Genomic DNA, 13,546 nt, shown 5'->3' on the forward strand with positions numbered 1-13,546 from the left:
ATTTATAGTTCCAAAGTTTTGTGAAATATAATTATATACAGCATTTGAGACATACACTATTTCCCTTCACTCTCTTGCTTTATGTATTCAGTATTAATAACCTGTGAACTGTTCCTATGACTCTAATACACAGTTGATGAGAAATATTACTTTTACTGAACATCTTGACCCCAGGTTGCTTAAAATTGTTGACAGAGTATGGACTATCAATGATAACATACAGGATAGAAGTGTTTCTTTGTATTTTTCTCAGTATGGCAATTGCATCACTGTTTCACAAAAACTATAACTGATTATGATCCTGTGTGAGCACATAGCTCATCTGTGGGAGACAGTTTCTGTGCACACTTATACTTTTCAAAAAGAAAAAAATGATGAAAACTGAATAAACACTCATTTTTATGAATATTGTCTTGTTAGGAATTTGATGCATTTAAATGTGCATCACATGGTTTGTAGAAGCATTATATATAAAAGGATAAAGAAGAAATTACAAGTGTCATTTTGCATGCATAGTAAAAGACAGCATGAGCTTCTGAAGAGAAATCCTGGGAGTATATAGTGGCATAGCTCTAAATCCAGGTTTGAAAATCTAAATTTAATCCTAACCTAAAAATAAGTAGAACGTCAGAGGTGTACCTTTCCTTAGCATGAATAGGTTGTTAAAAATGTGGATTTCTCCATATTCAGTGCTATTTTCTTTGTAAAACGTGGGGTATGATCTTTTGGGAAAATATTTGGCCCTAAGTGTTAATAAAACCATACTTGAGAAGCAAATATTTTAAATTTACATCTGGATGGAAATAAAATAACTTATTAATAAAATTAATCCCCTAAGGTACCTAGGGCTATTTAAATACTTAGCATGATAAAATGAACTCCTTAACATGATAGCTTAACTAAATAAAACACAGTCATTTAGTTTCTATTCTTCTCCCTAATATAAAAGAGCAGGTTAATATATACTTTTTTTGTATTGTTCTGTTTTGTTTTTATTATGCTGTGTCCAGCCTTTGTGAAAGCCTTTGGCTTTCAGTAATGAACAGGCCAGTCTGGCTGAAAGAAGGCAGAGATATAAACAAGTAGAAGCAGTTATTAAGAGTAGTAAGTGATTAAAGAAAGAAATAAGTTTAATAGGAGGGAAAAAAGAGAAACAAACCAATAAATTGGGGGAATGTGTAACAAAAGCACAAAGCTCTGAGGAATTGAAAATTGGAATGAGCCACCAGATACTATTTTTAAATCAGTCTACTGTCTTACAGATTTTATATTTTTGATCATTTTTGGTTTGGCATTCTTCTATCACAGTATTTCCTGTAAAATAGATTGTTTTTCACAGTACCATCTTTATCAAAATCATGCTAGGACCCCCACTCCAGGTCTACCCTATCTGTATATCTAGGGCTGAACCTGGGAATATGCATTTTAACCCACTTTCCAAGTGATTGTTACATGTATACAGAGTAAAATCTGAAAATTACTGCAGTAGTTTAACAGTGTTTGAGTGCAGTTTTATTGCTTTTGCAGTAATGCCTTTATTTGCCCAAAAACATACTTTTTCCAAAACCCAATTAAAGCTGCCTTTATTAATTTCTTTTTAAGGCAGAGCTAGTTGTTTTCTCCTCTGCTTGCCCAGCGCTATGATCCTGCCTTTATTATAGTAATTGTGAGTGTCCCAAATATGTTAGTACAGATTTAAGCTTTAATAGGTTCACATGTGTGAATATGCTATAAATGTAACACACACATGCTTTGCAAATTTAATTATTTCAATTTATTTTATAGTCCTTTAGTATTGTTTATTTCAAATAGTTTTTAATTTTAATATTTGTGACAGTTTTTTCGACTGATGTAAAACCTTGGCTACCTCAGTCACTTGATGTATCTCTTTTAGACTTTGTCTTTTGGAGTCATGTCAGAATTATCACGTATGGATCAGTACTTCATTCTTTGAAAAATCTTAAAGCTTGGATTATAGATGTATTTGTTTTAGTCACTGAGGAGCAGCAGCTGATGAAAAATTCTACAAAGTTTGAAATTTGACTTGAGCAATGTATAGCACAACACAGTGGTCACTTTGCATTTTAATGAGAAATATGTCAATATTTTAAAATTTTAAATAATTGACCTTTCACATGTGGATTTGTATATTTTTGTCGCATTTATACTTATAAAGTTATTGAAACAAACTTCATGAAGACTTTGGAATTCTACATATTTTAACTTACTTATGTGAATGCCTGTCTCTTTAAACTGTGGTTTTCTAAGTCAGGGGACATGTTTTATTTATCTCTGTATCATGAAGACAGTTGATTAATATTCGCCGAAACAAGAGGGAAAGTACATCTATTATGCATTGTCCAATTTGCTTAATATATTCAGTATTACACAGTATTAGTAAATATATTTGGATGTACTTTATATATTTAATGTTTATTTTTGAGAGAGAGAGAGAGAGAGAGAGAGAGAGAGACTGAGCGTGAGCAGGGGAGAGGCAGAGAGAGAGGAAGAGGAAGATACAGAATCTGAAGCAGGCTCCAGGCTCTGAGCTGCCAGCAGAGATCCCGACACGGGGCTTGAACCCACAAACCGTGAGATCATGACCTGAGCCAAAGTCAGATGTTTAACCAACCCTTGATTTTGGCTCAGACTATGTTTTCATGGTTAATGGGATCAAGCCCCGCATCAGGCTCTGCACTGACAACACCGAGCCTGCTTAGGATTCTGTCTTCCTCGGTCTCTGCCCCTCCCCTACTTATGCACACACACACACTCTCTCTCTCAAAATAAAATTTAAAAAGGACTTTGTAAAACTAATAAGTGATTTTTTAATTTAGTATCAAATGTATTAATACATATAAATAAAACTAATATTTAGTTTACTGTTTCCATCTATTGCAACTATTATTTTTTTAGATTCCCAAATTGCTCCATCTTTGGCCAGTGAAAATCTCTTCATGTTGACTTCTGAGTCCTACTGACACAAACAATCCTTGTATAGTTTGATAGCTTCTTTCTATGTGTGTCACAGTATAATCCAGGCTCATCTTATACATTCATATCCCAGATCTGGAATCCACCATTTTCCTTAACCAAAGCCCCAAGAAATAGTATTTGAAAATCACTAACTGTGAGGAGTTTATTTATTACTCAGTTATGTCTTTTCAGGGGGCCTAAGAAATACATACACACGTGTGTACATGATGCATTAAGAGACTCTAGGTTTTACTGACCTTCTTATATATGTATCTGCTTTGTCTCATGCTAAAATTACTTAGGACACCAAAAATGATAGAATGATAGTAGTATCACATAATTGTTCATTTGCTTTATCCTATGGAATGCAGTAGTTTCAGCAAAACAATAACAGAGTAACAATAACTAACCAACAATATGATTGCTGCCAATAGTGTAAGATTTTGTTTAATAGTTCTTTTGTTATGTCATACTAGGGATATGCAAGTAAAGTATTATATTTTAAAGAACTTGAAATAGTTATTCTCTGTGTGATTATTGCTGTGTGATCACTGGCAGGATATACATTTAGATCATATTTACTTTTTTCCTTGAGGAAAATTCCTTTGAAGTTTGAACATTTAATCATATTCTCTGTTTCTGGGAAGGTAGGTAAATAATCAAACTTGTATCCATTATAGCTGAAGCAAGTTGTAGAGGCAGTTTGGGGAAACTGGGCAACTTTCCAACTTTTCCCAACTCATCTCTTACCAATGTAATTGTGTCTGAAATTAATTCTATAAAATTGCAGTCTTCCAAATTCTGATGTAAGTACAGTGCACTTTTCCAACATAAATGCTTTATCTATACCTTTCTTCCTCTGTACACATAATTCATACTTAATTTGTAAAGACATAGATATGGCTATATTTGTAACAGACTTCTTCTTTGGCACAGAAGCGCTGCAGAATTGCAAGACCCAATCCTTAAGTATTTCATTTAGTCTATGAAATGAAACAGACCTATATTTAACCTTAAAACTTTTACGCCTGATAAGAATATGTACTACTTCTGACAAGGTATTGTGGTGAAATGGCATGATCAAAAACTATGTTCAACAGTATTCGTTTTTGTTAAAATTAAATTCAGGGAAAGAGATGAAATGGGCTGTCATTCCTTAAAATATGCAGTACTGTGAAACATGGATATTTTTTCAAAATTAGATAGCCAAATAATAATTAGTTAACTTTCTACTTTGAAGTAAAGGTAATTAGTTTACATTTTAAAAATAAAGACACAGAACAACAGTAATTCATAGTTAAAATGTATTTATCACTGTCAGATAACAATGCCAGATACTGTGCTAAGCCATTCATCCATCTTCTCACTTAATCCTCACAACACCCTTATTGTGTTACTACTAATGTCATGCCCATTTTATGAATTTCTTCAGGAAACTAAGCCATAGAAACAGAAGTTTCTAAGCAAAGATCACTTTGCTATATGTTTGCTCATTGTAAGTCTAGCAATTGCAGGTAAAAAAACAATGGTGATTTTTTAAAATAATTTTTTTACAATTTCAAGGATTCAAATTTATGTTAAGAACTATGAACTTGATCATAGCAGCACTCTCAACAATAGCCAAATTATGGAAAGAGCCTAAATGTCCATCAACTGATGAATGGATAAAGAAATTGTGGTTTATATACACAATGGAATACTACGTGGCAATGAGAAAAAATGAAATATGGCCTTTTGTAGCAACGTGGATGGAACTGGAGAGTGTGATGCTAAGTGAAATAAGCCATACAGAGAAAGACAGATATCATATGGTTTCACTCTTATGTGGATCCTGAGAAACTTAACAGGAACCCATGGGGGAGGGGAAGGAAAAAAAAAACAAGAGGTTAGAGTGGGAGAGAGCCAAAGCATAAGAGACTGTTGAGAACTGAGAACAAACTAAGGGTTGATGGGGAGTGGGAGGGAGGAGAGGGTGGGTGATGGGTATTGAGGAGGGCACCTTTTGGGATGAGCACTGGGTGTTGTATGGAAACCAATTTGACAATAAATTTCATATATAAAAAAAAATAATAATTGGTCTAAAAAAAAAGAACTATGAACTTGATATGTACCAATTTTATAATATTAAGGATATTTAATAGCTGGAAATAATTGAAAATATAAAAGCATTTTTGAGATTAAGATATGACTATAGAAGTAAATACTAGTATTTTTCCTAATGTTCCAATCTATAATAAATTAGTATTTGAAATGTTGGAAATATTTCAATGAAATGTATTTATCAGATGTAAAAGTTTAGATAGAAAATGGTTACAATATTTTTTCTGATGTATATTATTCTGTATTGTATTCTGTGTAAAATTAGAAAATATAGTTAAGCAAATATAAGAATATCTGTGTAACTGATCATCAGAGCTAACCACTATGAATATTTTGGTATATAGCTTTCCAGATTTTATTCACATTCTTATTGCTGGTTTTGCTTGAATTGTCAAGATTTTTTCAAATTGTTATACATTTCCTAAGAAAGTATTTTAAAAGGAATGCTTGATTTGTTTTGAAAACTAATGTATATGTTTCTTTTTTTAAAGGATTGTACTGTGTATGAAACAGAAAATAAAATTCTTCATGTGGTAAGTTTATTTGGGTTTATTTTCATCTTCATTAGAAAATGCTTCTTTGTTTAACTAGTAATTAAATAAAAAGCTATAGCCTATAAAAAATGAGACCTGTATATTTTATAGGAAAACTACAAAAGAACATAAAAAGTATAAAAGAACAGGTTATATTAGTTAAAATCATTCTTTTGTATCCTAATAGGAAAATATCATATAATATGATAAAAATTTTGAGATTGTAGTATGTAGAAAGGTTGGGATGAAGAATCTAGAAAAAAAGAGAACTTTAAGTCAGAATTTTTTACCATTCATTTGAGAAAGATATCAGAGAAAAGTATTTGGTTGTATAATGGGGTAACAACCTATCATCATTTGGGTGAAATAATTAATAAAATAATCAATTTGCCTTTGATCAGATTCTATACTCCCCAAACCTCCTTCCAAATTTTAATTTGGCAATATTTGTTGAATCAGTTAATCATTTTGTAGATATTACTAGAAACAGAGTATAAATACACTATACTTTTATAGAAAAGTATCTCCTTTTTTGTTAATGAACAGTTTACTGCTTTTCTTTGTAAATCCGTATCTTGGTTGATGCTCATCTGTCCTGATAACTTCTTCACCTCTGTTAGAAATGAGTGACAACATAAGTAACATTAAAGAAGTTTAGAAATGAATGCTATATATTTGTCAATTTTGCATTCAAGCTAGTGACAATTTAAAGATCCTGTTTGACAATGATTGAGACTGTGGATGGCATTAACCAAATAGTTCAGCTCAGAAAGCACTTGTATTTTCTTTCTTTTTTTTTTTTTTTACAGTTCTCCTATTCTTTTGTTTATTTTTTTTGTTAACATTGTTTTAAGGTTTTTTTTGAATTCCAGTAGTTAGCATACAGTGTAGTATTAGTTTCAGGCATTATAAAATAGTGATTCATCACTTCCACACATCACCTGCTGCTCATCACAAGTGCACTTCTTAATCCCCATCACCTATTTCACCCATCCCCCTCACCCCTCCCCTCTGGTAACCATCAGTTTGTTCTGTGTAGTTAAGACTCTGTTTCATGGTTTGCCTCTCTCTCTTCTTTTCCCTTTGCTGTTTGTTTGGTTTCTTAAATGCCACCTATGAGTGAAATCACATGGTATTTGTCTCTTTCCACTTCTCCCTTCCCAGCCTTTTAATGTAAAGATGGGCTAGCCTTTAGTAGAAGGTTATATTCTTGTGTGCTACTTTTCTCACACTAAGAATTCTTTTTTAAAAATAATAAAATAATATACTATACCACTTGGTATATATGATGCTAGAATACTTTCTTGAAAACAAAATATTCATAAAGTATCTTTCCAGATTTCCTGTAATGTAGAGGTAATCATGTTAAGTCTAAAGGACTGTCTGAACCCTAATTCTCTTTTTAAAATTTTTTAATGTTTATTTTTGAGAGAGAGAGAGAAACAGAGTGCAAGTGGAGGAAGGGCAGAGAGAGAGACACACACAGAATCCAAAGCAGGCTCCAGGCTCTGAGCTGTCAGCACAGAGCTGGGCATGGGGCTTGAACTCAAGAACTGCGAGATCATGACCTAGCCACCCAGGCATCCCTGCACCCTAATTCTAACAGTTTGTATCTCAGTGACCTTAGTCAAGTAGTTTGTCTTTGATATTTTTAAGGTAAATTTTAACCATTAAAAAATTTTATTGTTGATTTACACATAACATTGTATTAGTTTCAGGTATATAACATAATGATTAGATATTTGTAGGTGACTTTGTTCTTAATATGTAAAATGAGAATATTAATTTCTTCTAAGTACAATTGTTTATAGTCTCATTACCTTCTTTCCAATATTTATTTATGTTTTTTTTATTTTCCCTTTTTCTTTTTTATGTGTACCAGAAAATAAAAAGCCTGAGTTTTGATATAACTTGTTTAGAATCAAATTGTTACTGACTCTGAATGTTCTCCTTGTTCCTATGAGACTTGAGTCAGAGTGCTCATACAAATGAGTAGAGATTACAGTAACTTGAGATAGGCACTAGAACATCAACTGTCTCAGCCCAGACCCATTCCCTATATCTGTATTTTGTCTGGAGGCTAGGGGAGGCATTTATAAAGAGGAAGGATAACTTATCATTTATGAAAATCTGCTCTATCTTGGGAGTTACATAGGCAACACAAGTATCAGAGTATTCTTCAACAGCTGCACAAACTGAGATAGTTAGGAAAGTTGTGAGGTGTATCTTTTCCTAAAATAGATCTTTATTTAGGGATGAGTGAAGAAAAAGAATGGGAAGGAGAAGGGGAACTGTTTATTAAGAACATCTATTTAATGATCTCAGTAAGAATCAAAAGAATACTGTTTGCATTAAAATAGAATACCATACTATAAAGAAAGTAAGGCCACTATAAACTGAACACAAAATAAACTTTAAAAAGTCTTTAAAACTGAGAACATGGAAATAGAAATTAAACCATGCTGAAAGCAGTAAAAAGCATATTAATTATTACAGAAAATTGAAACAGTAAGACACAAAATAAACATTTTTATTGCTCAGATTATTAGTAAATTAATAAAAAGACAAAAAATGAGAGAAGATAATGGGTATAGAGGATAGATTATGGTTAGCCCACCTTCAACTAATTATTAGTTTCTAAAGAAGAAAACAATAGGAAATAATTAAGGATATAATAGAATAATTTAGGAATAAAAATTGGGAAAATTGAATTTCTCAACAAATTAAGAAAGTGAATTGGAAAGATCACGATTTCAAGATATTTTCTGTTAATATATTACAGTTTCTATGTCAAGAAGCAACTACATTTAACTAGTAAGAAGAGATACATGAGAAGTTTCACTTCAAACAAATTAAACTTATGTTATATTCAAATGTCTACTCTGAAACCATAACTTCCAGAAGACAATGAAACAAAATCCACAAATCGTTTTTTTCTGTTTACTTTATATTATTTTTTATTTAAATCCAAGGTAGTTAACATATAGTATAATAATGGTTTCAGGAGTGGAATTTAGTGATTCATCACTTAATATAACACCTGGTGCTTACCCTAACAAGTGTCCTCTTTAATGCATGTCACCCATTTAGCCCACCCCCCCACCCAACACTCCTCCAGCAACCCTTAGTTTGTTCTCTGTATTTAAGAGTCTCTTATGGTTTGCCTCCATCTCTGTTTGTATCTTAATTTTCCTTCCCTTCCTCTGTGTTCATATGTTTTGTTTCTTAAATTCTACATATGAGTGAAATCATAAATATTTTTCTGACTTATTTCACTTAGTGTAATGTATTGTAGTTCCATCCACGATACTGCAAATGGTAAGATTTCATTCTTTTTCATCACCAAGTAATATTCCACTGTGTGTGTGTGTGTGTGTGTGTGTGTGTGTGTGTGTGTGTGTGTCTGGGTGTGTCTGGGTGTGTATACACACACACAGAGATACCACATCTTCTTTCTATTTGTCAGTGGATAGACATTGGGCTCTTTCCATAATCTGGCTATTGTCAATAGTGCTGCTGTAAACACTGGGGTGCATGTGCCCCTTCAAATCAGCATTTTTGTATCCTTTGGGAAAATACCTACTAGTGCAATTGCTGGGTCGTAGGGTAGTTCTATTTTTAATTTTTTGAGGAAACTCCATACTGTTTTCCAGAGTGGCTGTGCCAGTTTGCATTCCCATCAGCAGTGCAAAAGTGTTCCCCTTTCCCCGCATCCTCACCAACATCTGTTGTTTCCTGAGTTTTTAATTTTAGCCATTCTGACAGGTTTGAGATGGTATCTCCTTGTGGTTTTGATTGTATTTCCCTGATGATGAGTGATGTTGAGCATCTTTTCATGTGTCCATTAACCATCTGGATGTCTTCTTTGGAGAAGTGTCTGTTTATGTCTTTTGCCCATTTCTTCACTGGATTATTTTGTTTTGGGGTGCTGAGATTGATAAGTTCTTTATAGATTTTGGATATTAACCCTTTATCTGATATGTCATTTGCAAATATCATCTCCCATTCTGTTGGTTGCCTTTTAGTTTTGTTGATTGTTTGCTTTGCAGTGCAGAAGCTTTTTATCTTGATGAGGTCCCAAAGGTTTGTGTTTACTTTTGTTTCCCTTGCCTCTGCAGACACATCAAGAAGTTGCTGCAACCTAGGTCAAAGAGTTTACTTCCTGTTTTCTCCTCTAGGATTTTGATCATTTCCTGTCCCACATTCAGGTCTTTCATCCATTTTGAGTTTATTTTTGTGTATGGTGTAAGAAAGTGGTCCAGGTTCATTTTTCTGCATGTCACTGTCCAGTTTTTCCAGCACCGTTTGCTGAAGAGACTGTCTTTATTCCATTGGATATTCTTTCCTGCTTTGTCGAAGATGAGTTAGCCATATGTTTGTGGGTCCATTTCTGGGTTCTCTATTCTGTTCCATTGATCTATATATCTGTTTTTGTGCCAATACCATGCTGTCTTGATGATTACAGCTTTGTAATACAGCTTGAAGTCCCAAACTGTGATGCCTCCAGCTTTGGTTTTCTTTTTCAACATTACTCTGGCTATTTGGGGTCTTTTCTGGTTCCATACATATTTTAGAACTGTTTGTTCTAGCTCTGTGAAGAATGCTGGTGTTATTTTGATAGGCATTGCATTGAATGTGTAGATTGCTTTGTGTAGTATCTACATTTTAGCAATATTTGTTCTTCCGATCCATGTGCATGGAATGTTTTTTCCGTTTTGTGTGTGTCTTCTTCAATTTCTTTCATAAGCTTGCTATAGTTTTCAGCATACAGATCATTTACCTCTGTGGTTATGTTTATTCCTAGGTATTTTATGGTTTGGGGTCCTATTGTAAATGGGATCAATTCTTTGATCTCTCTTTCTGCTGTTTCATTATTGGTGTATAGAAATGTAACCAGTTTCTGTATGTTGATTTTATACCCTTCTCCTTTGCTGAATTCATGTATCGGTTCTAGCATTTTTGGGGGGGAAGTCTTTCGGGTTTTCCCCATAAAGTATCATGTCATCTGAAGAGTGAAAGTTTGACTTCTTCCGTGCTGATTTGGATTCCTTTTTTTTTCTTTTTGTGGTCTGATTGAAAATCCATAAGAAAAGTAATGCCCCAAAATGTTTATACCTAAATTATCATTCATGTGTGAGAGCAACAAAAAGATATTTCCAAATCAGCAAGGTCACTAAAGTACCTTGTTGAAAAATGGATTTGAGTAAGTTTACTAAATAAATGAAGCAAAAGTTTCAAATTCTAGAATAGGAAACTTGTGGTAGCAAAGGGCTGGAGACGAAGAACAAAACCAGATGCTATGGTGTCTTAGTCCATTCACACTACTATAACAAAAATACCCTAGTCTGGGGGGCTTAAACAACACACCTTTCTCACATTTCTGCAGGCTGGGCAATCCAAGATAAGGACACCTGCAGATTCGGTGTCTAGTGAGAGCCTGTTTCCTGATTTATAGAGGGTCTTCACATTGATGGAAGGGGTCAGGGAGTCCTCTGGGATCTCTTATAAGGACATTAATCCAATTTAAGAGAGCTCTGCCCTTATGGACCTAGTCACCTCTCAAAAAGGCTCCACTCCCAAAAACCATCACAGTGGGGGTTAGGTTTCAACATAAGAATTTAGGAGGAAGCACAAACATTGAATCTGTCCAGATAGTGAAGAATAAAAAAATATATGAGTGCTGTTTTTTAAATGAGGGTTGTTAAATAAATCAAATAGATAAATATCATTGGATAAATCAGAAAGATAATGCAAATATCATTGCATTTATATATTTCTTAAAGAGACAAGTTCAGCATCCCTAAATTAAATCACAAAGACTACCATTACTTTCCAGTGGCAGTTTTCCTCAGAAAACAAGGAATCCCTGTAACACAGTAATGAAATTCAAACTTTCACCTATCAATTAATAAACACAAATACACACACATACACAAATACAGACAAAAAATAGTCAAATGCTGGCAAAAATCTAATAAAATTGAATGGACGTACCTTACTGCTAAGCATGTGCACTCATTAAACATTTTTAAGTTTTAGGCAATTTCAAGACTCAAAAACATTAATGCTAATATTTTTGTAGTATTTATAGTATGCTGTAGGTACTATCTCAAGTGCTAAATATAAGCTAATCATTTGGTCCTCATAACAACCTTGGAAAATACGTATTAATACCATCATGTCCATTTTACAGATGAGGAAACTAAAGCATAAAGAGGTTAGTTGACTTTCCCAAAGTGACACAGATGGAAAGGATTTAAGGTAGGATTTAACTCAAGCAGTCTGGCTCTAGAGTCTATATTCCTAAAGTATCTTGGGAATCTGGTCTAAAATAAATTATAAAATACAACAGAAAGTATTTAGAGTAGCATTATGTATAATAGTGAAAAACAGAAAATAATAGGGTGATGCTTCAGTAAATTATGGTGCAATTACAGGATGAAATATTTATTATTCATAGTTACTGTTTCAAATTGTATCTGATTATATAATTTAGGAATAAGTGATATTTATAAATATACATAAAATATGTTCCAAAGTTAAAAATAAGATTCTAAATAATAATGTTAAGTAAAAACCAGATTAAAAATATTATAAACATAACAAATCATCACTGTTGAAACTTTGAAAAAATATTCTATATGAATATTTATTGTGTTTGCTTGGTAAGGTAACAGCTGATTTTTTTTAATTTCAGATATCTTCCCAATTTTCTTCAATTAGTTTGCATTGCTTTTATAGTGGAAAATTATACAAGTATATATTCTATTATATTCATAATTCTGATAGTTTTAAATGGATAATTTTATGATACACCTGCTAGATTTCTTGATGTTCACTGTTTTTATCTTTGAAATAGGATTTTTTTAATGCTTAAAATTCAAAAGCAGTAGACTCTGAAGACCAAAAGACTTGTTAGAAAAAAGTTGGTTGGTTGGTTGGTTGGTTGCAGTGGTATATGGAGATGTCTGTTAATATGAAACGTGAGAAGGAGCAAAAGGAAATGACAACTTGGGTTTCCTTTAATTTGTCATTAAGTATAATGGAACTGATGGCACAGTGCAGCCATAAAGGACAGAAAGGAAATGCAGATCATATGTGCACTATGTATCTACGTGATTGTTGTCTAATGATAAGCAGTAAGGTATTTCCCCTCTGTTGATCTGGTATTTCCCTCTCAGTTAGGCCTTGGCCCTGATTACACATTCTCTGATAGGTTGCAGCCCATCTCATCTGTTTTTGCTCTGCACAGATGCTTGTTTTGTACACAGTAAATCAGTTATAAGGAATCTGGAGTTCTCTTGAGTTCCATACCCTACTTTCTCCTCACTCCCACCTTTCACTACAGTCTTTGAATGTGGAGAGAGGAGCACTCCTGGGAAGCTATTTTAGACGCTGTGCTTCAGCAGACTTAAACTGTGCTTGTCATAGCCCTGCTGCTCTCGCTGATGAGCCTGGAACACTTGCCAGCTTTGATAAACTCATGGAAATCTCAGACCAGGCAAGATCATTAAGTTACATTGTTTAAATCAGATTATACTGAGCTCAAATGCACCTTTTACATTGACCAATTGTGTGGTCTTGTGTATGGCACTTGCTCTGTAGTGGCATTTTATCCCCTACTGCTTTCATAAAAATAATGGGAAGAATAAACAGTGAATGCCTACTTTATTATGTTAGTGTTAAGATTATCTTTTTGTTATACAGTACTTTACAGTTTATAGGAAGGAAATTCTCATGAATGCTCTCTTCTCTCTTTTCTCTTTTCCCTCTAAGCTATTTTTTTTTCTTTACTAATTTAGGTTTGATCATGAATTAGGCTTATTTTGGCATGTTAACTAATTGTTTTATTTCATAAACATTCTGTGTAATTTTTTTCTCTCTTTGCATATATGAGTTCTTCACTCCTAAACTCCATCTGGACTGAAAGTATTATG

At 33.2% G+C, this 13,546-nt stretch overlaps 1 protein-coding gene across 1 annotated transcript in view; it reads left to right on the forward strand.

Annotated features, from left to right (window-relative positions):
* CNKSR2 (connector enhancer of kinase suppressor of Ras 2) overlaps positions 1–13,546 on the forward strand; it is a gene marked incomplete at its 5' end in the record, with an annotated part of 233,171 nt that overhangs the window by 54,520 nt on the left and 165,105 nt on the right. Inside the window, one exon of the mRNA XM_040468808.1 lies at positions 5,568–5,609. Within this exon, the coding sequence (XP_040324742.1) occupies positions 5,568–5,609 (42 nt within the window). The remainder of the gene's footprint in view (positions 1–5,567; positions 5,610–13,546) is intronic.

This window comes from Herpailurus yagouaroundi, unplaced genomic scaffold, assembly GCF_014898765.1.
Source record: "Herpailurus yagouaroundi ecotype Mexico unplaced genomic scaffold, PumYag 67793, whole genome shotgun sequence".
Taxonomy (NCBI): Eukaryota; Metazoa; Chordata; class Mammalia; order Carnivora; family Felidae; genus Herpailurus; species Herpailurus yagouaroundi.